The sequence below is a fragment of the Canis lupus genome, chromosome 9 (genome assembly GCF_003254725.2).
Source record: "Canis lupus dingo isolate Sandy chromosome 9, ASM325472v2, whole genome shotgun sequence".
NCBI lineage: Eukaryota > Metazoa > Chordata > Mammalia > Carnivora > Canidae > Canis > Canis lupus.
Window position 1 is genome coordinate 34,051,000 of NC_064251.1, and position 24,484 is coordinate 34,075,483.

General features: G+C 49.4%; 2 protein-coding genes across 5 annotated transcripts; one reads left to right on the plus strand and one right to left on the minus strand.

Annotated features, from left to right (window-relative positions):
* Positions 1–11,507, plus strand: EPX (eosinophil peroxidase). The gene is made up of 13 exons (XM_025440013.3): positions 1–212; positions 320–413; positions 642–817; positions 988–1,105; positions 1,229–1,358; positions 2,162–2,368; positions 3,577–3,895; positions 4,548–4,708; positions 5,079–5,334; positions 5,963–6,133; positions 8,346–8,583; positions 9,161–9,373; positions 11,091–11,507. Exons 1-12 carry the CDS (start codon positions 86–88, stop codon positions 9,360–9,362), a joined length of 2,199 nt encoding a protein of 732 aa, XP_025295798.1. The 5' UTR covers positions 1–85; the 3' UTR covers positions 9,363–9,373; positions 11,091–11,507.
* MKS1 (MKS transition zone complex subunit 1) lies at positions 6,133–24,471 on the minus strand. 4 transcript variants are annotated; one of them, XM_025440016.3, is made up of 19 exons: positions 24,319–24,471; positions 23,832–23,941; positions 22,848–22,918; positions 22,045–22,200; positions 20,726–20,823; positions 20,407–20,535; positions 20,040–20,144; positions 19,285–19,393; positions 18,680–18,736; positions 16,669–16,711; positions 16,348–16,413; positions 14,682–14,752; positions 14,297–14,366; positions 14,096–14,203; positions 13,268–13,401; positions 12,683–12,765; positions 12,509–12,606; positions 12,336–12,397; positions 6,133–7,605 (listed from the first exon to the last, which is right to left on the minus strand). In XM_025440016.3, exons 1-19 carry the CDS (start codon positions 24,396–24,398, stop codon positions 7,513–7,515), a joined length of 1,743 nt encoding a protein of 580 aa, XP_025295801.1. In that variant the 5' UTR covers positions 24,399–24,471; the 3' UTR covers positions 6,133–7,512. The 4 variants fall into 4 exon arrangements, with proteins under 4 accessions (XP_025295801.1, XP_025295804.1, XP_025295803.1 ...); XM_025440018.3 differs by lacking the exon at positions 6,133–7,605 and having other exon boundaries at positions 11,737–12,397; XM_049114125.1 differs by lacking the exons at positions 6,133–7,605; positions 12,683–12,765 and having other exon boundaries at positions 11,737–12,397.
* Between the last annotated feature and the right edge of the window lie 13 nt (positions 24,472–24,484).

Below are 24,484 nucleotides of genomic sequence, written 5' to 3' on the forward strand. Positions count from 1 at the left end.
ACACTTCCAGAAAAGAGGAGGAGGTGAGAGGTCAGCTTAGAGACCTCCGGGTGAGAAGAGAGCAGGGGACCCACCTGTGTGCAGGATGTGGGTGTCGATCCCTTGCCCCGGTATGGCTGGGTGCCTCATTGCCAAGATGAAGCTGTTCCTGGCCCTGGCAGGGGTCCTAGCCACACTCATTCTGGCCCCACTGTGTGAGGGCACTGGCGCAGGTAACATCCCTTTGGACAGCCAAGGAGGAGGGCAGTCGAGGGGGAGGTGTTTGGGTCTGGGGAAGCCCGTGGCTCCTCTGGACTCTGAGCCCCCTCCTTTTGAACAGCCTCCCCTAGGACAGTGGAGACCTCGGTCCTTCGGGGCTGCATAACAGAGGCCAAGTTACTGGTGGATGCTGCCTACAATCAGACTCAGAGGAGGTGGGTCTGGGAGGGTCAACGAGGTGGGTGGGCTCCAGCCACGGTCATGTCTGCCATCACCCTGCCCCCGGGCACCTTGGGGCAGTGCCATGTCAGCAGAGAGCCTCCCTTCCATCCATCCTGCCTTCTCATACTGCCCTGACTGTCCACCCCCAGGCTGGGGCTCTGCTGGGGGCTTCTGCTGGGGGGCTCTGCTTCCTTTCTCCAGTCCTTGCTCTCCTTGTGCAGCATCAAGGAGCGCCTCCGTAGTGGCCTGGCCAGCCCCTTGGACCTCCTGTCCTACTTCAAGCAACCATTAGGAGGCACCAGAACAGTGGTTCGGGCCGCCGATTATATGCATCTGGCCTTGGATCTGCTGGAGGAGAAGCTACAACTCCAGGGGTCAAGTTCCTTCAATGTCACTGGTACTGTGCTCCCCACTGAGCCCCAGGGTCTTCTCTGGCCTGGGAAGGTGGGGTACACAGCCTGGGCTGTCAGGAGGGAAGGGGTAAAGGCATGGGAGGTATGGAACAGATCCAGTTGGGAAGGAGCTAGGACCCTGGACCCAGGACTCTGCCCTCTGCCCCAACCCCAGATGTGCTGACAGAATCCCAGCTTCGGCTGCTGTCCCAGGCCAGTGGCTGTGCTCCCCAGGACCAGAAGGAGAAGTGCAGCAACAAGTATCGGACCATCACTGGGAAATGCAACAACAGGTGTGTGCCAGAGGCCACTCCTGACCCAAGGGTCCCTCCTTTCCCTCCCCCACGCCCTCACCCCATGCTGAGTGGTCTCTGGGTCCAGAACCCTTGCTGACCAAAGCCTACCCACTGTTGCAGGAGAAGACCCTTCCTGGGGGCCTCCAACCAGCCCCTGGCCCGCTGGCTAGCAGCTGAGTATGAGGACGGGCTGTCACTTCCCTTCGGTTGGACACCCAACAAGAGGCGTCATGGTTTCCTCCTCCCTCTTGTGAGTGGGGGCTGAAGGTTCGGGAGGAGGTTCCACTACTTCTCATCATGGGGAGTAAGAGCACAGCCCAGAGCCAGCTGGGGTCCGGGCTCTCCGCTTGCCAGCTAGGTGACTCTGAGCAAGTCATACAGCTGAGACTCAGTTTCCCCAGCTGTAAAATGGCAGTAAAAGCCACCTCATATTGCTTGTGTGTATATTAAATAAGGGTTTTAGTATAAACATCTATGTAGGATGTGATCTAGTAACCTTAGCCATTATAGTATTGCTTTTTCTGAAAGAATTAGTGTCAAAAAGTATCTTAGCTAATATAAAGAGCTGTATGTCTTATTTTATGTCTATTGATCTAAGTGATTTCATGTGTATTGGTTTATCATTCTTCTATTCATATGTCAATATAACAGCCACCTGTTTATCCACTGACATCTATTTATTAATTCTTCCTCCATCTATCTATCCAGTTCTCTCTGTATTTATTATAATGTACCAACTGGTTCATGTATACAAGTCACTTCTGTCATCTAGGTACCCGTTAGTCTATATATGGATTGATCTATTGGTTTGATCTATTTACCTCTTTGGAAGAGCTGTAGGATTCCAGCCAGCCAACCTGGCCTTTCCCCTTCTCTACTCCTGGAATCCTCAGGAGCCACACGGGGGGGCCATCCTCCTACACATGACAGCCATGCAGTGGGTGGGACAAGGTAGGAGTAGGGAGGGGAGGGCAGGAGAGGAGGAGAGACTGTGTTCACTCCAGCATGGCTGGTCTGCGGCCCCATGCCCCATGTTGACCATCTCTCCACCAGGTCCGGGCCGTCTCCAACCAGATTGTGCGCTTCCCCAATGAGAGGCTGACCTCCGACCGGGGCAGGGCCCTTATGTTCATGCAGTGGGGCCAGTTCATTGACCATGACTTGGACTTTGCCCCCGAGTCCCCAGCCAGAGTGGCCTTCACTGCAGGTGTGGACTGTGAGAAGACCTGTGCCCAGCTGCCTCCCTGCTTCCCCATCAAGGTATCCCCACCGGTCCCCCAGGTCCCAGCTATGGCCTCCGCTCCAGGCCAAGAGCTGGGGGTGGGGGTCTGTAAGACTGAAGCGCCCTCCTTAAAGAGCTGTCTGTGATGCTGGAGTATCAGACAAAGGAGAGGAGCACGGCCCCTGCACAGACGCCCCGGTTCTGTGCATGTCCTCGGGGTGGGGCTGGGGGTGGGGCTGGGGGTGGGGCAGTCTGCAGGCAGGTTTCGGGCTGGCTTCACTGACTACCCTTGACACATGGGTTGGATCCCAACAGGAGAAGCCTCTGGGCTGCTGCTCTTGAGAGCCTTTAGGGTCTCTTAGCTCTTGTCTTCCTCTCCTTCCTGAAGCAGTCCAAGGGTCCTGCAGCTTTCACCAATTCCCAATTCCTGGGATGGCGTTGTGAGCAGGGTGCTATCCTTCAGGCTGAGAGGCAAGGATGGAGTGGAGCACTAGGGAAGAAAGACAGACTCCAGAAAGGAGAGCCTTTCTGGGGATATAGAGGGGGACACATGTGCATACACTCCCACATCCATTCACCCCTAACAGGTAGGGCGACATTCGTGGGGCACGACACGTGAGGGCTCGTAGCTGACTCCTCCCTGGTGCAACCTTACCCGTTCCTTGAGCACCGGTTCAAGGGTAGCTCCTCGTGGGAATCTTCCCATATTTTCCTAGCATACCTTTCACTTTTGGCTTTTAGATCAAGCATAGCAAATAGCGCCTCAATTTAGAGTTATACTCTCTATGTGTGCACCTGTTTTCACTGAATGCCAGCTTCCTGAAACCTGTGCTGGATTTTGTTGACTTTTGTTGGTCTCCAAAGCACTTGGCATAGAAGGGTGCTCAGGAAATGTCTGTAGGATTAAATGGAATGAGAGGGGCACTGGCCCAAATGTCAGGAGAACTAGGTCTTAATCCTTCTTCTCCTGCTATCTAGTTGTCACTTCCTGTCTCTGAGCCTCAGTTTCCCCATCTGTAAAGTGAGGATCAAAGGCCTCATCCATTTCTCACCTTTCATAACTCTGATACAAAGTGCTAAGGATGCTCAGATCCACCTGGTGGGCAGCACGAGTCTGGGTGAGTGGAGGAGGGCTTCCTAGAGAAGAGGAGTTTCAAGCAAGGTTTTGAAGCAAGTGAGGGATGATCCAGAAGAGTGAGCTTGTTCCTGGGGGGGCCCCTTGTCACTGGCTCCTCTTCCACTTCAGATCCCGCCCAATGATCCCCGCATCAGGAACCAGAGGGACTGCATCCCCTTCTTCCGCTCGGCACCCGCATGCCCCCAGAACAGGAACAAAGTCCGAAACCAGCTCAACGCGCTCACCTCCTTCGTGGACGCCAGCATGGTGTACGGCAGCGAGGACCCTCTGGCCACTAGGCTTCGAAACCTGACCAACCAGCTGGGGCTGCTGGCTGTCAACACCCGCTTCAGGGACAACGGCCGGGCCCTGCTGCCCTTCGACAACCTGCGGGACGACCCCTGCCTCCTCACCAACCGCTCTGCACGTATCCCCTGCTTCCTGGCAGGTCGGTGAAAGAAGAGTAAATAAGACCTGGTACAAAAGAGTTTAGTTCAAAGCCAGCAAATGACGGTGTGTAAGGCCCCCCTTCAGGAATTTGCTTTCCTCCCTGGCCTTGAGGAGAAGCTCTCTACAGGAACTGGCTCTGCCCAATCCTCTCTCTCTTTCCCCTGGGCTCCCTGGGGAGAGCAGCCTGATCCCCAATTCCATAGCTGGGGAAAGGTCTAGCCCTTAGTGGAGAATGCTGATGGATGCAGGTCGTGCGACAGATGGGTTCACAGTCCCAAAGTCAAGGTTCCTGGAGTCAGCCAGGTCCCTCCACCAGGGATCCATGGACCTGGTCACTTGTAGAATAGAATCATTAGGCCCAAGTTCAGCAGCTGCTCTGTGCTTTCCCACCTTGCCTGAACCTGTTTCAGTAATTTGGGGTCTGAGACCCCACCGTCGTCCCCCTCCTGATCCCCTCCTGTGTGGGGCAGAGGGTGGCAATCAGTGAGGAGCCTTGTAGCAGAGCTGTGGGATGGAGGTCCAGCAAGGGCCTGCAGCTTGGCCCAGGTCACAAAGTGCTACCACCTCTTCCTAGTCCCCAGAGCTCTATCTTGGCAGAAAGACATTTCTCTGGGACGTGCTGTGGTGACTCTGAACTTGGGGTTTTCAAGGTGACTCCCGATCATCGGAAACCCCCAAACTGGCAGCTATGCATACCCTCTTTATGCGAGAGCATAACCGGCTGGCTACGGAGCTGAGACGCCTGAATCCTCGGTGGAGTGGAGAGAAGCTGTACCAGGAGGCCCGAAAGATTGTGGGGGCCATGGTCCAGGTAGGGAGCCCTAGGCCCAAGTATCCCCTAGGAGATAATATGGCATGAGACACCATTTGAAAGAGTGGCTGCCATTTTCCTTAATACATCCTTTGGGGATATGCTTCAGATTAGCTAGGTCTGGGTGACTGGGAGTCTACCTGAGATCTCACCTGTACCCCAAACTCTGCTGCTCACTGTGTGACCCTGTCCTTGTCACCTCACTCTCTGAGCTTTGAAATCCTCTTCAGCCAATGGGAAACTTAAGATTTCCACAGTTGACATGATGGCAGTAAAGAATTAGGATGTCTGAGCAGCCCTTCAGGAAGCAAAGGCAAGGGAATGGGGTGGGTGGCCGCTAAGGTAATGTTCCTCCTGTCTTCTCTTGAAGATCATCACCTACCGAGACTTTCTGCCCTTGGTTCTGGGCGAGGCCCGAGCCAGGAGAACCCTGGGGTGCTACCGGGGGTATTCCTCCAATGTGGACCCTCGTGTTGCCAATGTCTTCACCCTGGCCTTCCGCTTTGGCCACACCATGCTCCAGCCCTTCATGTTCCGCTTGGACAGCCGGTACCGGGCCTCAGCACCCAATTCTCGTGTCCCGCTTAGCACTAGCTTCTTTGCCAGCTGGCGAGTCGTGTATGAAGGTGACTAGGTTTTATTTAATTTTTTTATTATTCAAAGATTGTATTTATTTATCCATGAGAAACACATAGAGAGAGGCAGAGACATAGGCAGAGGGAGACGCAGGTTCCCCGCAGGGAGTCTGATGCGGGACTTGATCCCAGGACCCCATATCACGACCTGAGCTGAAGGCAGATGCTCAACCGCTGAGCCACCAGGTGCCCCAGAAGATGGGAGTGGGGCTGGGGCCAAGCTTAGTGCCAGGAGGCCAGGCTGCTGCTCAGGCCACTGCTAATCATCTTCCCAGGGCACTGAAAACAAAGCAGGTGGCCAAGACCCTCAGGCCTGGGCATCCCATCCCCTCGGGGATAGAGGATTTCCAAAAGGGGAGGAGACTCCTGTCAGACTGGGGGGGGGGCTTGTGGGCCGAGTAAGAGCTTGCCTTCTCCTTCTTTAACAAGTGAGGGTGACTTCTTTCCCTGCCGGCCCCAGCTCCCTTCAAGTCTATGCAGGCCTTTGTGTCCTGATACAACTATTACAGAATATAAGCCACTGGCTTGTCCAGCTCTGAGCTAGCTTGGCATCAAGTGATGACCCATGGGCTCCCCAGAGGCTGACCCAATCTGTGCTGCTCACATTCCCTGCCACCAGGTGGCATCGACCCCATCATCCGAGGCCTCATGGCCACCCCTGCCAAGCTGAACCGTCAGGATTCCATGTTAGTGGACGAGCTGAGGGACCGGCTGTTTCAGCAAGTGAGAAGGATCGGGCTGGACCTGGCAGCTCTCAACATGCAACGCAGCCGGGACCACGGCCTCCCAGGTGAGGGGGCTTTGCTTGGCCCGGGGCTGCTTCTGCTGGCAGTGTGGGAGGGGGCTGGTCAGAGAAGATCTTCCGTGCATCCTCTCTGGCTGGAACTAAACCCCATGTGCTGTGGTTCAGGAGCAGGCAAGGCTGAGCTTGATGCAGTAAAGCGGCCCCGGGACCATCCTTTTGCCATCCTGCCACATCTCCTCCAGCCACTACAGGGCCTTTACCTGTAGGTTCACACTATGGCTGGGACTTGGGCACAGGAGTGGACAAAGCAGATCAGGACTTTCCAGATGGAGAAAATAGTAGGTTCAAAGGGCAAGGAAGAACCGCTCCATTCTCCTCTACCCTGGCGAGTTCCAAGGAGGCAGACGCAAGTACTGGGGACATAGAAACTAGCTCCTGCCTCTAAGTATGGAAAGGCAAAGAGCCGGAGAGGCAGGAACAGGTGGAGTGAACTTAAGACAGCCTTGGCTGTTTCATGAAGATACAAAATATCCCAGCAAAGAAGAAAAATTTATCCCAGGAAAGAAAACTTTGGCATTTTGCCAGGAATTTTCATGGCTATTAATCATTTCTTTCTGCCAATGACCTTGAGAAGCTGAGGAAATAAGCTCAGAGACATCTAGGTCATTTTCTCAAGGCCACAGAACTAGGAAATAGTAAAATTTGAATCCAGTTCAAATTTCTTCTTTCTTTCCCCCTGTGCAAGCTACAGTGTTAGGGGAAGGCTTTGGTCACTGCCTTGCTCCCCTCTCCTCCCGACCTATTACTTTCCTGTCTAAAGACAACCCGAAGCGCCATCTGCCTCGGCTAATCTGTGGCTGTGTAGAACAGGGTGGGGGCAATCTCCACCCCGCCTGATACAGCACCTGGCAGGCACACAGCAGGGGCTCAAGAACCTGTTTCTTTCCTCCTTACACTTGGGGGCTCCAGACAACTAGAGCCGTGGGCGCCCCCTGCTGGAGAACCGAGATTGCCAGCCAACCAAGTGCCACAGTTTCTGTGCCGCCCTGCCCCCATACCTTTCCTTCTGCCCTGTCCCAGAAATATTGTCCTGATACTAGCTCTGACAGTCTTCTACAATCCCTTCCCAAGTTCAACAACCAAATTTGGAATTGGAAGAGCTTGTTTGGACTCCACTTAATGGAGTGACCTTAAGAAAGTCACACTTGCTCAAGCTCAGCAAACATCCATGGATACACTGGAGACTACAAAGTGCCTCACAAAGGTGTTGTGAGGATCCTAAGAGATTATCACACACCAGTGCTGAGTGAGGTAAAGCATTAGAATGTTTTCCTTTGCTCAGCTGGAAGTTGGGTGTTTGTGAGTTGTAGTTCAATGGACAATCGTGTGCAGGTGTTTCTTCAAGGTTAGGGCAAACCTGTCTCCTATCTCGATGGACCCCACCTCATCATCTGGCTTAGTCTTGGTGTGGGATCCTCTAACAGCCAAGAAGTCAGAAGGTCGGCCTTTGGAAGTTTCTGAGTAGGTGAAAAAAGAAATTCCAAACAGCTTTACTGGAATATAATTAGCATACCATAAAATTTACCCATATGAAGTATACAATTCAATGACTTTAGTATATTTAGAGTTGTAGATTGATCACTTTTTTCTTTTTGGCTGTTAAGGTCTTTGGCCCATTGGTCACCATTACTAATTTTTATCACTACCTTACAACAAAGAAACCTTACAGCAACCATCACTCCTGGTCCCCACCCCAGCCCCTGACAATCACTGATCTTTGCACCTACCTCTACATAATTGCCTATTCTGGACCTTTCATGTAAATGGAATCATATAACACGTGGTCCTTTTCTGAGTAAACTTTAACCACACTCAATTCTTGGTTTGTTCACCTATGTGTTTATTCATGCCTTCTCAAAACCTGATTAAGAGTCTTTTATGTTCTGGGTCCATCTTATTTGTACCTAACTGATGCATTGGTGCCCAGTAATGTCTTTATGGTTATGATTGTTGAGTTACAGCAGCTTCTTATGTTAGGACACACTCCTTGGTTGATGCATGGTTGTCCACTCACTTTGAAAATTAGAGGGCAGTGGTTTGATCTTTGCAAGTTTTGGCCCTCTTCTGTCAGCAGAGATCTTGTTCTGCCTGACATTTCCTGACCACAGAGCTCTCTCAGGAGAAGCTGTGGAGAAGCAGAAGCTAAGGGGAAGGCAGCAGGGTAAGACTGAACCGCCTCTGCCCCCTCTCCCTACAGGGTACAATGCCTGGAGGCGCTTCTGTAGCCTCTCCCAGCCCCGGAATCTGGCACAGCTTAGCCGGGTGCTACGAAACCAGGATTTGGCAAGGAAGTTCCTAAATCTGTATGGGACACCTGACAACATTGACATCTGGATTGGGGCCATCGCAGAGCCTCTTTTGCCGGGGGCCCGAGTGGGGCCTCTTCTGGCTTGTCTTTTTGAAAAACAGTTTAACAGAGCCCGAAGTGGTGACAGGTAAGTGACTCTCCCCTAAAAAGACCAGCCCCAGAGGCAGGGCAGAAAAGCACTAGCATGTCAAGACTCGGTAAGGGGGATAGTGCCCTTTTTAGATTCATTTCTTCCAAATTCACAGGGTCTGAGATCAGGAGATTTCTCTGTGGAGAGGTCAGTCAGAGCAAGAGAGACCATGGGCCAGGCAAGGCTGATGGCATCTGAGCTACATGCACCTTTAGCCCACAAAGCAGACTTGTTCCTCGCTGTTCCTCGCTAATGGATCCCAGAAAACATGAGCAGGAAGGGCTAAATCTGATTTACTTCCAACAAAGCTTATGGCTTAAGACCTGACTCCTTATTTGGATTTGGCATTTACTTGGGTTCAAATCCAACCCAGGCCACTAAAATTACTGTGTTTAATACTGAGCAATTTACTTGACCTCTGAACCTGTTTCTTCATTTATAAAAGTGGAATACCTATTTTGCAGGAATTCTGGAGAATTCAATGAAATGATGTCAAGTACCTGGCATACAGCAGATGCCTATTATGTTAATTCCTCCCTAACCTTCACCCACATCCCTCCACTTATCTCGGTAGGTTCTGGTGGGAAAAAAAGGGTGTTTTCACCAAGAGACAGCGCAAGGCCCTGCGCCAGATTTCCTTGTCTCGAATTGTGTGTGACAATACGGGCATCACCACCGTTTCGAGGGACATCTTCAGGGCCAACGTTTTCCCACGGGGCTTTGTGAGCTGCAGCCGCATCCCCAGGTTGAACCTGTCAGCCTGGCGAGGCAGATGAGGCCTCTGCAGGTAAGGGAAGGCCCTCCTCCAATGGCTCTGGGCGGGGCCAGGCCTTTGCATCTTCCCCTGGGCCAGGTGGCTGAGTCCCTTAAGACCTCTAACAGAAACATCGGGGTGCAGGTGTCCCGGCGTTTCATTGCATTTGTATCTTTGGGGTAAATCCCCAACAGTGCAATTGCTGGGTCGTAGGGCAGGTATATTTTTAACTGTTTGAGGAACCTCCACACAGTTTTCCAGAGTGGCTGCACCAGTTCACATTCCCACCAACAGTGTAAGAGGGTTCCCTTTTCTCCGCATCCTCTCCAACATTTGTTGTTTCCTGCCTTGTTAATTTTCCCCATTCTCACTGGTGTGAGGTGGTATCTCATTGTAGTTTTGATTTGTATTTCCCTGATGGCAAGTGATGCAGAGCATTTTCTCATATGCATGTTGGCCATGTCTATGTCTTCCTCTGTGAGATTTCTGTTCATGTCTTTTGCCCATTTCATGATTGGATTGTTTGTTTCTTTGGTGTTGAGTTTAATAAGTTCTTTATAGATCTTGGAAACTAGCCCTTTATCTGATATGTCATTTGCAAATATATTCTCCCATTCTGTAGGTTGTCTTTGAGTTTTGTTGACTGTATCCTTTGCTGTGCAAAAGCTTCTTATCTTGATGAAGTCCCAATAGTTCATTTTTGCTTTTGTTTCTTTTGCCTTCGTGGATGTATCTTGCAAGAAGTTACTATGGCCGAGTTCAAAAAGGGTGTTGCCTGTGTTCTTCTCTAGGATTTTGATGGAATCTTGTCTCACATTTAGATCTTTCATCCATTTTGAGTTTATCTTTGTGTATGGTGAAAGAGAGTGGTCTAGTTTCATTCTTCTGCATGTGGATGTCCAATTTTCCCAGCACCATTTATTGAAGAGACTGTCTTTCTTCCAATGGATAGTCTTTCCTCCTTTATCGAATATTAGTTGCCCATAAAGTTCAGGGTCCACTTCTGGATTCTCTATTCTGTTCCACTGATCTATGTGTCTGTTTTTGTGCCAAACTGTGGAAGGAGCCTCGGTGTCCAACGAAAGATGAATGGATAAAGAAGATGTGGTTTATGTATACAATGGAATATTACTCAGCTATTAGAAATGACAAATACCCACCATTTGCTTCAACGTGGATGGAACTGGAGGGTATTATGCTGAGTGAAGTAAGTCAGTCGGAGAAGGACAAACATTATATGTTCTCATTCATTTGGGGAATATAAATAATAGTGAAAGGGAAAATAAGGGAAGGGAGAAGAAATGTGTGGGAAATATCAGAAAGGGAGACAGAACGTAAAGACTGCTAACTCTGGGAAACGAACTAGGGGTGGTAGAAGGGGAGGAGGGTGGGGGGTGGGAGTGAATGGGTGACGGGCACTGGGTGTTATTCTGTATGATAGTAAATTGAACACCAATAAAAAAATAAATTAAAAAAATAAAAAAAAAAATAAACTAGTAACCTCCAAAAAAAAAAAAAAAAAAAAAAAAAGACCTCTAACAGAGACAATACTTGTCACTACAGGCAGGGTAATCTTTCCTAGTGGCTTCTGGTATGCTAGCTTCAGGATGGATAGTTAATCCAAAGCCTAGGACTTTGGGGGGCAGTTAGGAAGTGTCCAATTAGCTTCAGCTTAGTCTTTGGGACCCTAAAAGAGCTCTGTCTGGATACAAGCAAGTTCCTTCCTTGTCCACTTGTGCTTCTTCCACAGGAGCCCATCCCAAGCCTCCAGCCTTATACACAAGGGAACCTGAGGAAGACCACAAGGCTGCCTTTTACCCTGGAGCAACCACATCTGCTGACGCATCTGCTGGCTATGGCTCAGAGCTGGTTCCGTGGCTGACAGCTGGCGCTCTTGGCAGCAATGAACCCTCCCACCTTGGGAGCCTCCTAGGTATTTGGTCAGGCATCAGCTGGCTCCCAGTGTAAGGAGGTCTTGAGGCTCAGGCAAGAAGAGTTATCTGGATGGTTTCCAGTCTCTTTTTCCTATTTCCCAGCCTATCCCCATCCCCCACCCATGACTGCAGCCCACACCACACCCAGCCCCAGCCGCCCCACAATCCTCTGCTGGAGCCTGCAGGCTGGGCAGCGTGCTCTGGTTGTACCAATAAAGGACTGCTGAGGCCAAGAGCTGGTTTCTGCGTTGGGCTGGGGAGGGCATAACTACAGTCCCATGCTTTGCTCCAAATATTTAAGAGGAGCACTGCCAGGACACCACCAGCACTAACCCCTAAATTTCTCCTGCGGGCTGACTTAACCCAAAGAGACACTCTGGAGTAGGAAAGGGCAGAAAGGGAGAAGGTTCAGGAGAATACTTTGGCCACACCAGCAACCTGAATACAAAAACAGCCGACATGTCAGTCAGTATAAAAAGTTCTTATGTACAAAAAGCACAATAAAAGATACTACCTGGCTAGCAGAGAGGGCACTGCCTTCAGCCTTCACTTACTCATATCTCAAACCCAACAAACCCCAGGCAGCAGGACAAGGCTACCCTAGAAAGGAGGCTGAGGCTTTCAGGCAGGAATTCAAGATCTCTCCTTCTTCCCTTACTTGAGCCTCCATATGTAAGGCAGGCTGAGAAGCAGGAGGCACCTGCAGCTCCCTGCTCTTGAGACAGTGAGACAAGCCAGAAAAGAGAACCCCACACTGGGCTAACCCAATAGGCCTGCCTTGTTGTGACAGCCACTTGCAGGAAAGGAAATATGAAGAGGGGCACCATAGGGTCTCCAGCGTTATTGCTACCCAGCAGTGGGGAGGCCCTGCTGAAGATTAGGCAGAGGGGCTGGCCTGGGACTTGCTCAGCTCTTCTGGTTCTCGGCAGTCCAATGGGATCACTTGTGAGAAAGATGAAGACGCGGGAGGGCACTGGCCTCAGATGGTACCCGTCTTGTCCTCTGGCACAGGGGACCGGGGCCACAGTGAGCTAGGAAACCATGGTTCCCGAGGGGCTCACCAGGTCCTGGGGAAGGCTCTCTCGGGCCTCCTGCATGCGGCGCCGGGCACGACGGAAGGCCTCTGGGAGAAGAGTGATACAGCAGTGAGCCACTGTGGCGCAGGCAGGAGCGTGGCTCAGGCTGGTGTGGGGGGAGGTAGGGGGGATTGGCTGCGAAGAGGAGGGAAACCTACCCAGCACACTGTGAACTGAACTCTGCTGGCTGAAACCTTCCAGACGGTCCAGCACACTCCGCATCCTTTTCCGGAGGAAGCTTGACTCCATGAAGGCCCTGCACAGAAGCCCACCATGTGGCCACAGTTGCTCTTCAGCCCTCAGGGGTATGGCTGAGGGCCGGGGTCACTCACCTGGACTGCTGCAGACAGTGCAAGCGGAATGTGACACTGCCTGTGGTCTCGGTGCGGAACCCAAAGCGGCTCAGACGCTCCCCCTATGGAGTGCAGTTCAGTGTTAGGCTTCTGGGCACCATGCTAACCTCACCCCCGTTCTTACTCCCATTTTCGCAGAACAGATCTGCTGGGGAAACCTCATTCCCACAGACTCCATCACCTCAAGGCTAACATTGGGCTCCCAACTGTAAATCAGGGGATGCCGCAACCTCATTTGAGATTAAGCAGTCTTACAAGTGTCCTGCCAATCCTCCCCACCTCTGATTACTGAAGCCTCAGTGATGGGTTGGAAGGAGGGGCCAGTAACTCTGACGGCACCCAGGGAATCTCTAAGTATACTCATTTCCTGAGATCTCCTAGGATAGAAGTGTAGATGTCTGCACCTGGTTCAAGATGTGGCCATGACCTCCAGCTTAAGGTATAGGAAGGAAGGGATTAAGTAATAATGAAACAATTAAGGGGCCTTAACCGAAATCCCACCTTCTCCAGAAGAGACAGGAACCTAAGCTCCCAGCACAAAGTCTCTCCAGAGACAAAAGTCACCTTGAAGGTTCCTGGTATCCGCACGTAGGTGAGGTCCTCCAGTTCCAGAGAGCCGCCAATGAAAAACCTCCTCAGCTCAGCCACCGTGCCGAGCTCCATGGGCCTCCACGTGGAGACGGTCAGGGTGTGCGAGCCTGTGCCAGAGAGGGGAGAGGGGCCGCAGCCAGAAAGGACACATGGTCTCTGACTCCCAGCAATGACATAGGCCCTAGCCTCCACTAAAACACCTTGTCCGGTGATAACCTGACCACCAGTGAGGTGATCATGGTGGTCTGAGGCACCTGTTTGGAAACCAATCAGCTAGAAATTCAAATTTTAGCCCTGCCAATTATGACCTGTGTCCCTGAGACAGGTTTATTAACCCCTCTGAGCCCCATTCTGCCTACTAGGAAAGTGGCAGCGGTAAGGCCTATGCCTCAGAGTGGCTGGTGGAATTAAACGAGAAGCACTTAGTATAACGCTTGGCACCCAACAGAAGACAATGGCTATTGTTTCAAAACAAAGAATGATCCATTCAATACATGTATGCCAAGTGCCCACCCTGCCTGAGCTTCTCTGTCAAGGCTGCATGTCAAAACAGAGGAGCATGAAGCAGATGCCACAGATGCTCGGGCTGCACCACTTCAAAGTTAGTTGCAACTTCATTCAGTTGTCCCTAATGCAGGGGGGAGAATTCCTCAAAAGGAGCAAGGAATCTTGCAAGTTAAATGCTTCTAATTCCTAAGTATCCCTCCTTCTCATGGAAGAGGCCAAATCTTTTAGAAGTGTTAGTCTTGTTCCTAGGAGCTAGGGCATGTGGGCCAGTGGAGGGTGGGGACCAGACGTCACCTGGGGTAGCAGGCAGCACCATGGCCCCGTAGCCTTCCACACGATACCTCTGCCAGAAGTCCAGTGAGAGGACCTCACAGTAGAGCACAGGCCACTCTGGGAGAGCATCTGGGAGAAGGGAGAGAAGTCAGCCAGGTCACAGGAGGCCTTCCTGAAGAGAGGGCACCACCAGAGGAGACCCCGAGCCTAGGACCTACTCACCAGTAGATTCGTCTTCATGGAGGAAAGAGGCCTCAAATGTGAATGGGTAGGAGAAGTAAGCCACCTTCTCCTAAAGAAGAGAAGTATTATTTTATACTCAGTGTCATGGGGTAGGCAAGGCCTCACTGAGAATCTGTTCTTCCTGAAGCCATTGACACCTTCGCAAGGAAAATGAAAAACTATCACCCCATGTGGGAAATAAGAGGCTGAGAGAAGAAGGGGCACCCACATACAAGCTACTACCATTCTCAGAAAAACAGAGAGGGAACCTCTGGACCAGGAAGCCCTATAGAGCCTGCAGAGAAGGGCCAGACCCAACTCCGAATCCTTCCCAGGGTGGCAGCCCCATAATTTCCTCTCCAGATACCCCTCTTGTTTTCCATACCATTCCCAGGGATTTGGTGGCACAGGTCTGTGTTATTCCTGAGAGCTGCTGGAATGTTGGGCTTGACCAATCTGAAAGCCAAAGACCATATATAGTAAGATGACCTGGGAGGAAGGTAAGTAGTTGAGAAAAAGACAAAGTTCCTTTATCCATTCATTCACTCACACACTCACTCATCCACTTAACATTTACTGAGTGTCTCCTATGTGCTAGGACCAGTCATTGGCGATATATTGGTGAGCAAACAGGAGAGATCCGTTTCTCACAGAGCTAATATTCCAGTTGGAAGGGGAGACAGACAACAAATCAACCAACAAGAGGCTATTAGGTAGTGATAGATTTATTTTCTAAAAATAAAGCAGGCTCTTTTATTTATTTTTTTAAAAATATTTTATTTATTCATGAGAGACACAGAGAGAGAGAGGCACAGACACAGGCACAAGGAGAAGCAGGCTCCATGCAGGGAGCTCGACATAGGACCTGATCCCAGGTCTCCAGGATCACGCCCTGGGCTGAAGGTGGCGCTAAACCGCTGAGCCACCCAGGTTGCCCAAGCAGGCTCTCTTAGATCGGGTGGTGAGGGAGGACCTCTCAGAAGTGACCCTTAGGCAAGACCTAAACTCAGAAGAACCAGTCATGCAAAGATATGACCGAAAGGTTTTCAGACAAAGGAAATGATCCCCAAAAGGCCCTAAGGTGGAAATGAACTTGGTATGTTCAAGAACAGAAAATCTAATGGGAATACTGTAAGGGAGATAGGCAGGGGCCAGCTATTTCAGGCGTTGGAGCTGGGATTTTACTCTAAGTGGGAGGGGAAGCTGTTGGGGTTTAAAGCTCAAGAGAGACACAACTAATTTACGTTTTCAAAGGTTCAATTTGGCCATGGTGTCTGTGCAAATGAACTGTAAAGGAAGCAAAAGGGTAAGTTAGAAATTTAATTCATCAGGCAGATGTAGGTAGAAGAGAGATGTTCAGGACATCATTTGAAGACAAAGCCGACCGGACCCAGTGATGGAATGACCGGCTGTAGGGAGCTAGAGAAAGTGAGCAATCAAGGGTATCCCTGGGTTTTGGGCATCAGCAACTAAGTAAATGACATTGCCAAGTCCCTTAAGGAAGACCATGAGGGCACATTTGAGGCAGGAGGGAGAATCAAGAGTTCTCTGGATCCTGTTAAGCAGGAATGACAAACAGACAATGGGATATGAGCCTGGATTCAGGCAAAAGGCCAAGGCTAGAGAGAAATCTAGGGGTCAGAGACATATATATAGTATTCAAGCCATGGGATGGATGGGACCACCTAGAAAGACTCTAGAGAGACAGTAACAGAAGGCCCAGCCCCAGACTTGGCCACTCTAAAGCTTGGAGACCAACAGATGAGCAAACAGCCAAGGGACTGACGAACCACCACCAAGAGAGAAGAGAGGCATGTGGAGCCAGAAGCCAAGAGCAGAGTTTCAGTGAGGAACAGTGAACTGTGCCACATGCTTCTGAGAGGCCATGCAAGGTGCATACAGAGATGTCACCAGAAGATTTGACAACTTGGAAGTGATTTATGACCTTAAAAAGGACAGTAACAACTTCTTTGAAAAAAGTGGGGAAGCCGGACTGAATGCCTCTAGAAAATGGTCAGAATGGGTATAAAAGAGACATGAATATTACTTACTAGTGGTTGGCAATTCCACAAAGAAGTGGACGTAGAGATTGTCATACTCATAGCCTTGGGCTGAAACTAAGAGAACAAGATACAATTTCAGCTTATTCTCTTATCTCCCTTAACACCCAACAGTCCTGAAGGGCCTGCACACTTCAGGAGGCAAGTCCCTTGAGGGCCAGGACCTCTCTGTGCTTCCAGGAAAGACTCATGACTCAGTTTCCCAAGTAGCGTAGACAACCCAGGGCCTCCCCTGCAGTGGGGCGGGTTACCTTGCAGCTGTCAGGGCACTTGCACAGCAGCAGGGGAATGTCTGTCTGGAAGGACACTTACCTACCTCTCCGTTTACAAAGAGCCGGAGGGCACCTGGGGCAGTCTAAGGGAGAGAGGAGAGGGACAAATAAGAGGTCTGGGGGAATCAGCACTCCGCCTCCAGGGCATCCACAAATCCCCGAGACCTGACACGGGCTGCCAGATCTGAGTGCACCACTACTGCGCTTCCTCCCCGCTCTGCCACCTTTCCCCTCTCTCTTTCCTTCATTTCTAAAAGTTTGTGACAATAAAGAAAGTACATAATTTAAAGGGTGAGGAGGGCAATGAAGCATGGAGAGCTTATAAGAATAGCCACTTTACAGTGGGAAGCTGGTGGCCCCTGTTCCCTTTAGATGCCTGAGATCAAGGAACTAGGGAGTTTGCTTTTTTAATTACTTGTGATTTCTTATCTGACTTTTGGACACTGAACATCTGCTGCTGATGCAATATAAAAATAACGATTTTTTTTAGGGAGAGGGAGAAAGAGAATCAGAGAGGGAAACCGCTGGGTAATCCTACGCTTGTTTCCTGATCTAGGAATGGAATTCGTGGAATAAGAAAGCAGGACCACAGAATAACTGACATAAACTATTTTGTTTGGTTTGTTTAAGAGCTAAACTATTTAGGAGCACCTGGGTGGCTCAGTGGGTCAAACATCCGCCTTTGGCTCAGGTCATGATCTCAGGGTCCTGGGATTAAGCCCAGCTTCTTCAAGCTCCCTGTTGAGTAGGGAGACTGCGTCTTCCTCTCCCTCTCTCTCTCTCTGTGATCTCTTTCACTCTCACTCTCTCTCAAATAAATAAATAGAATCTAAAAAAAAAAAAAAAAAAGCTAAACTACTTGATAAACAGAAAGGGTGCCCATTCCTTCTCTATGGGGCACTTAGGAAAAATATCCACATGAAGAGTGAGGAAGACATTGTTCATCTTTCTATTAATTTTATTTTTTTATTTTTTAAATTTTTATTTATTTACGATAGTTACACAGAGAGAGAGCTAGAGAGAGGCAGAGACATAGCCAGAGGGAGAAGCAGGCTCCATGCACTGGGAGCCCGACGTGGGATTCGATCCCGGTTCTCCAGGATCATGCCCTGAGCCAAAGGCAGGCGCTAAACCGCTGCGCCACCCAGGGATCCCTTTCTATTAATTTAATTTAATTTAATTTAATTTAATTTAATTTAATTTAATTTAATTTTATTTTATTTAAAGATTTATTTATTTATTTATTATAGACATAGAGAGGAGAGAGAGAGAGAGAGAGAGAGAGAGAGAGAGAGGCAGAGACACAGGAGGAGGGAGAAGCAGGTTCCATGCCGAGAGCCCGACGCGGGACTCGATCCCGGGACTCCAGGATTGCGCCCTGGGCCAAAGGCAGGTGCTAAACCGCTGAGCCACCCAGGGATCCCCTCTATTAATCTTAAAAATTAATTATAAAGTAATATGTGAATGCATTACCAATGGTAAAATTTTAAAACCACTAAGTTTAGGGAATAAAAAGTAAACATCCCTGACATATCCCTCTCACTACCCAACACCCATCTACCTTCCCACCCCTATCCCCACCCCAGAGAAAGCCACCCATAGCATGTGTGTACCCTTCTAGACTTTTTTCACTGACATCTTCTTTTTCATTAACAGTTCTTTTTTAATATACCATATTTTATTTTATTTTACTTTTTTAGAGAGAGAGAGCCCGCGAAAGCTCTCTGAAGGGGGGTGGGAGGAAGGGGTTGAGGGAAAGGATCTCAAGCAGACTCTATGTTGAGCACAGAGCCTGACATGGGGCTTGATCTTATGACCCTGAGATCATAACCTGACCCAAAATCAAGAATCAGATGCTTAACTGACTGAGTCACCCAGGCACCTCTGCTTTATTTTGTAACACATAACAAGAACTCTGTTCTATATGCTATTCTCTGATTTCCTTCTGGCATAGAGAATATGTCCTTTAAAAGAGATGCTATTACTCAGCCACATTCTAAATGCTCTGGCTAATCCCAGCTCATGGTGCTGCGGGATGCCAGGCCACTCACCATCTCAAAGTCCGTGCCCACAAGGCTGCTGAGATACTCCTTGTGCCGGCCATAAAGCTGAGGAAACAAACCATATTCAAACTCAAAATGCAACCCTAACCAGACCAGGGTCAGTTCTGAATGAGAGGGAGAAAAGAAGCTGTAATGGGAAATGCCACAGACAACTGGAAGCTGAAGCATCTAAGCCACTGACATTTTAAAGTGAAGTACAGAGCCTCTGGAGTCTGCTGGTCTGGGACCCAGCCTTGGCTCTTGCACTTACAAGCCCCATGACCTTGGGCAGATTTCTTAGCTTTTCAATCTCAGTTTCCTCGTTTATAAAAATGGTAATAATAAAAGCATTCGCCTCAGAGGGTTGTTGTATAGTCTCAATGAAAAAGTATGTGAAGGGCCTCGCAGAGCACGGTAAGTACTCAAACAAATGGTCATTGTTATTATTATTATGTTATAGTATGATCAAAAGTTCTTGATATGTCAGCAATGCTTCCTATGTCAGGAGAGGACCAGTAAGAAAGACCCTGCAACTATGAACATTGACCCCGAACATGATTTCAGCTCTCAGGCACCAAGGCTCATCCCTGCACTTGGAATGAACTCGCTCTTACATCCTTGAACACACGCTGTTCCCGCTCTTCCTCCTCTGGCTGTGCGAGGGAGGATGCATTGTCCACTGTATACTTCCACACCTCCTGCTTCTCCCCCTCAGTCTCAATTCTGTAGGGTCAAAGTCACACAAAAAGACCAACTATGGTAAGAAGAAATGTGTCTCTCCAGACCTAGCTCAGGGATGACCCATCATTGGCCATACGCCTCACTTGAAGCAAACGAGGATGAAAGTGGCCAGAATGATGAGCAGGCGAGGGAAACAAAGCGGAAAAGCAGAAGGGGCATTAAAGTGGACACACAGCATAGGTTTGGGGCCCATTTCTGCCTCAAAGTCATGGGGAAACCCTAAAGCACAACATCCTGGTACCCAGTTCTCTCACCTTGATCATTTCTAACGTATAGTTCTCTTATTGTAAGACATAGAGGTAGGAATAGTCAGGCCCAGAGGAAGCGATCTGTCTGAGCTCACCCCATCCTGTTCTGGCTGGTCCTACAGGCAGCAGCACAGAGAATTATTTTCACTTAATTACACCATTGAAGTCAGCCCTTTCAAACTGGTATAGCTGCACACTTTCCTAGAACAGAGTCCCCAGGATCTTAAGGATTTATTATAAGACAGAATATGAACTATTGGCTGGGAATTTAGAAATCAGGGCAGATGAAGGATTTTCTCAGAATCCCCTTAACTAGGGGGAGTGAAGCCAAGGGAAGGAATGAATGCCAGTCCCCACTCCCGGTTTTTTCTTCTCCTCACCTGTAGGGTCCTTTGAGGCCAGTGAAATCAGGTTTTACTGTGATCACACCATTGCTGTCCACCTTCAGAGTACAGAGGACATGTTCATACTTCTTATAGCCAAGTCTAGAAACCAGGAAATCAACACCTAGGTTCAGGACCGCTGGTCCCATCAACCAGAGAGGAGGAGGTAGTCGGCCCATGCCAGGGGAGAGGACAGAGGCTGTAGTGAGAATTATCATAGTCAAATACCTTCTTCTAAGCACAATCAAGAAGAAAAAGAAAAAGTCCCCCCCTCCTACATACCCCAAGGTGACTATAACAGGATAGGTGATGGATAGAGAGAAAAGAGGAGGATCTGAGCTGGGTGGTGAGGGACTTCTCTCACTTTCCATACGGCCCAAGGTCTGCCATGATGTACATTGTCTGAAGAGGGGTGTTGATGACATGGTTGTTCCTGACAAACTCTTCTGAGGGTTCCCAGGTGACAATTCGTGACTTGAGGATGCCGCCTTCCCTGAAAGGCACCACAGGAAGTGTCAATTCCCAGGCACCCCCTGAAGAGCCTGAAGCCCGCACTTGGGAGAGCATGCCAGGGGCGAGGCCTATGCAGGACGGGGAGCTCGAGTTGGTAGACATACCCAGACACTGGCCTAGAAGGACTACAAAGGCCCCTCCACCCAGCCCCCGTGCTCATTTGCACTTACATCCCTCGCCTGTCCTGCCGTCGTCGCCTGACATTGGCCATTCGTTCAACCAAAAATGATGGTACCTCCCGGGCTGCAGTGGTCATTTTCTGACAGTGCTAGGAAAAGAGAGCAGTGCCCTGTGACCCAACTGGTCAGGGCCACATGGGATCAGGTACTGAAGGCAAGTCTTCCTTCTGAAACCTCATCTGGGACCTGAATCTAAGAGGTAAAGCCATCTCACAATTATATGCGTTGGGGAGGGGAGCAGTGGTACAAACAAGCCAAAGAAGATTCCTACCACGCCTTGGTTTGTTCCAAGATTTTAGCAGCATGTTATCCTTCAGAAATGGGTTTATTTATGCTAACATTAAATGAGTGTGTACGGGCACCTGGGTGACTCAGCACGGAGTCTCCTGGAATTTCTCCCTCTCTCTGAGCCCCCTCCCCCTGTTCTCGCTCACTCTCTCTCAAATAAATAAATAAATCTTTAAAATGAGTCTCCAATTTCTGAGTACATACCAACCAAAAGTTGGGTAAAAACAAAAACAAAAAAAGTTGGGTGAGTGTGCCCGGTAGATGTTGATGTTACCAGGTACTTGGAAGATGCCAAATAGGATACAAAGCATAGTGTGAAAAGTCCTCCCATCGGTAATTCAGCGCTAACTGTAATTTCATTTACTTTTCTAAAACAGAAAACCCAAATTTTACATGCTACCAACCCAGAGCTTTCTTAACATTAAGCATTAATCTTTCAAAAATACTCATTTAATACCTGCTTCATGCAGAGCTACAAGGTCATAGACAAAAATCAGAAAATATGGGCTCTATTCTCAAGGAGTTTAAAAACTCCCTGAGAAGAAAGAACATGTCATTCGGGGACTAAGGCAAATGTAAGGGTGTGTGAGCACAGGCAAACTGCACTAAGCCACTACCCACAACTGTACTGATTGTCTCGTCAGACCCATAGACACAGAGTTGTGGCTGCATTCTCTGATGACTTTTATCTAGATGGTTCGAGACTTCACCCACCTGTCTCATCTCATGATGCATGGAAAAACTCAAGCCCGGGGCTGCTTCTCCTGGTCTCTAGTCTGCAAGCCTATCATTAGATACAGCGCCAGCTCCCCTAGGCCCTCCAGCAGGTGGGCAAGGAGCAGCAGCCACACCACTTGAAGACTGTGTCCACTCTACTCCAGACTGGCTGCCAGCAGTACAAGGTAGTTCCTAGTTAGGCTGTCTATCTTAACAGGCTTCTGGTTTAATGCACAGGACCCAGTGAGGCCAGAAAGCGAGGGGAGGAAAAGAAGGAAGCTATGGGACCCCAGAAAAAACAATACCTCCTCCACGTTGGTGTATCTATCAGAGTCCGTGTAGGTAAAAATCCTTCGGTTCTTCCTGCCACCAGAATCCTCCAGCTTCAGGATCTCTTGACGGTATTGATGATCCAAAGGGCTCTGACAGGCTGCTTCATTTCGGTACAGATCTACTTCAAACTAAGGTCACAGGGACACAGAGATCTACTCAGAATATGTCAAACTTTTGTTCCTGTAACTGTTTAGTCATATCAGTTCTATAGAGCCGACGCAATTTGACATGTTTCCATAGCCAACTTCCATTTATCTGAACTAACAGAGGGTAGCAGATCCAAAGAATGTTAAAGCTAAAAGGAGCCAGAGTGATGGTCTAATCCAACTCTGCTATTATAGATGGCAGATTTCTTTCACCCAGAGGTGAAAAGTACTTTACCCAGGATTATAAAACTGAGTAGTCATTCACTATGTTATATTGCCCTTTAAACACAACAGGGGAGTGGGGTACCTGGTTGGTTCAGTCTGCTTTCAGCTCAGGTCATGATCTTGGGGTCCTGGGATTGAGCCGCATGTTGGGCTCCCTGCTCTGCGGGGGGTCTGCTTCTCCCTCTCTCTGACTATCCCCCTGCTTGTGTTCATGCTCTCTCCCTCTCTTGTCTCTCAAATGGATAAAGTTTTAAACAACCCCCCCCCCACACACACACACACAGTGGGGGAAAGTATAAGCTGCTATAACTTTCTGGAAATCAGTTAGGTAATATATATCAAGAATCTTTCCCCAAGACCAGCTAGGTGGAGGTAAACTGAGTGGATAAGTGGCACTGGCTCACCTGGCTAAAGAGCTTCTCCTGCCACCCAATCACGACCTCTTCCTCTTCCTCTTCCTCTGAGCGATGTCCACCTCCAAAGATCACAGAGTGAATCAAATGTTTGAGTCAAATCAGCACTACTTCTTGCTCTGTGAGTAGTTATAACCCAGGTCCTTGCCCTAATATTTACCACAAAACCAGCTGGAGTTTGGGGATTTATTAAGCACTCACTGTAAACAAAGGTTAGAGAGGCTGTGAATATATGTAGAAGCCAGGATTAGAACCCAAAGAGTCTTAATTACTACTCTAATTTGAATAAAAGGAAGTCATGGCTCCCAGGAATTACTTAATCTAATTCAGTGTCAGGAATTAAATTCAGAATATAAGCTAGCTAGCTCTTCTTCAATTCCAAATGTCAACATTTGCTAGAAAGGAGCTCTGGTGTTCTTGTCTTTGCTGTTCTTGAGGCCATATGTCTAGAACCACAAGCACTGCAGCCTTAGGAGACCAAGTACCAGAATAGAAGAGGAAAGGCAAATAAATTATTATTTAAAGAACCACATCGAATACACTGCTAGCTGAGTATGCCTTTTTGAGACACATGCTTCATAACCCACCAACTCATACTCCTGCCCAGGAGTATATCTGAACAGATAACAACAAATGCAGAGAGACTAGTGATTTAACACAAACACACCGCCCTCCCTCACTCTTCTGGCTTCTGAGGTAAGGAAAACTACATTTGACCACAATTCGGATCAGCTCTTGATGGCAAGAACCATGTCTTACCCGATTTTCTTACACAACATAATGGAGTAGTTAAAAATGCTTGCGATCAAATCCTTGCTTCAACATGTACCAGCCATGTGACCTTGGGCAAGGAACCCAACTTCTCTATGCCTTTTCTCAGATTACAGATCTGGGCCTATTCTATCTTAAAAGTTAACTACTGCCCCAGACCCTTCCCCAGATCCCCCAGAAGCCGCATCAACACCATACACCCACTGGCAGTTGGGTGAGGCCTAAAAGTGGCCAAGTCTATGAGGTCCTTCCCAAGCTGGGCAACGGGCTGGTAACGGAGGAAGTTGCTGGATGTGATTCTTTGCAGGTGGACTCTGTGAGGAAAAGAAAAGCCCGGAATACTCATTACAAGACACATAACGTGATGATGAACACAGAGCAAAGATGGGGGTGGGGGGACAAAAGAAAGAGGGTGGGGCTAGCAAGGTGGGCTAGGTGCACATGAGCGCGGCCGGGAGTCTTAAGGGAAGAGTGCGGATGGAATCTGAGGAGGGCAGCCTTGAAAGGGCTTGGGTAGGCCCGGAGGCTGTGAGTGGAGGGGGCCGAGGGTAGCGAGGGAGACGCGGAGAGACCAGGGAGACAGAGATCAGGATTGAAAGCGCAAGTGGGGACTCAGCAAACAAGAAGTGAGGTTCAGGCTCCAATTATCGGAGAGCATTAAAAGCACAGGGCTCTGGGACGACGCGACTACCGGAGGCGCAAGTTGAGCACGGGGTCCCGGGAGCGATACACAGCCTCCCCGGTGTCAGGGTTCCAGACCGTCTCCGCCATGACAGCTGCGACTCGCCGCGACAGCGCCGGAAAGCGCACCGCCCCCAGCGCCCCTGGCAACGGGGACGCGGAGCTCAGGAGGCGGC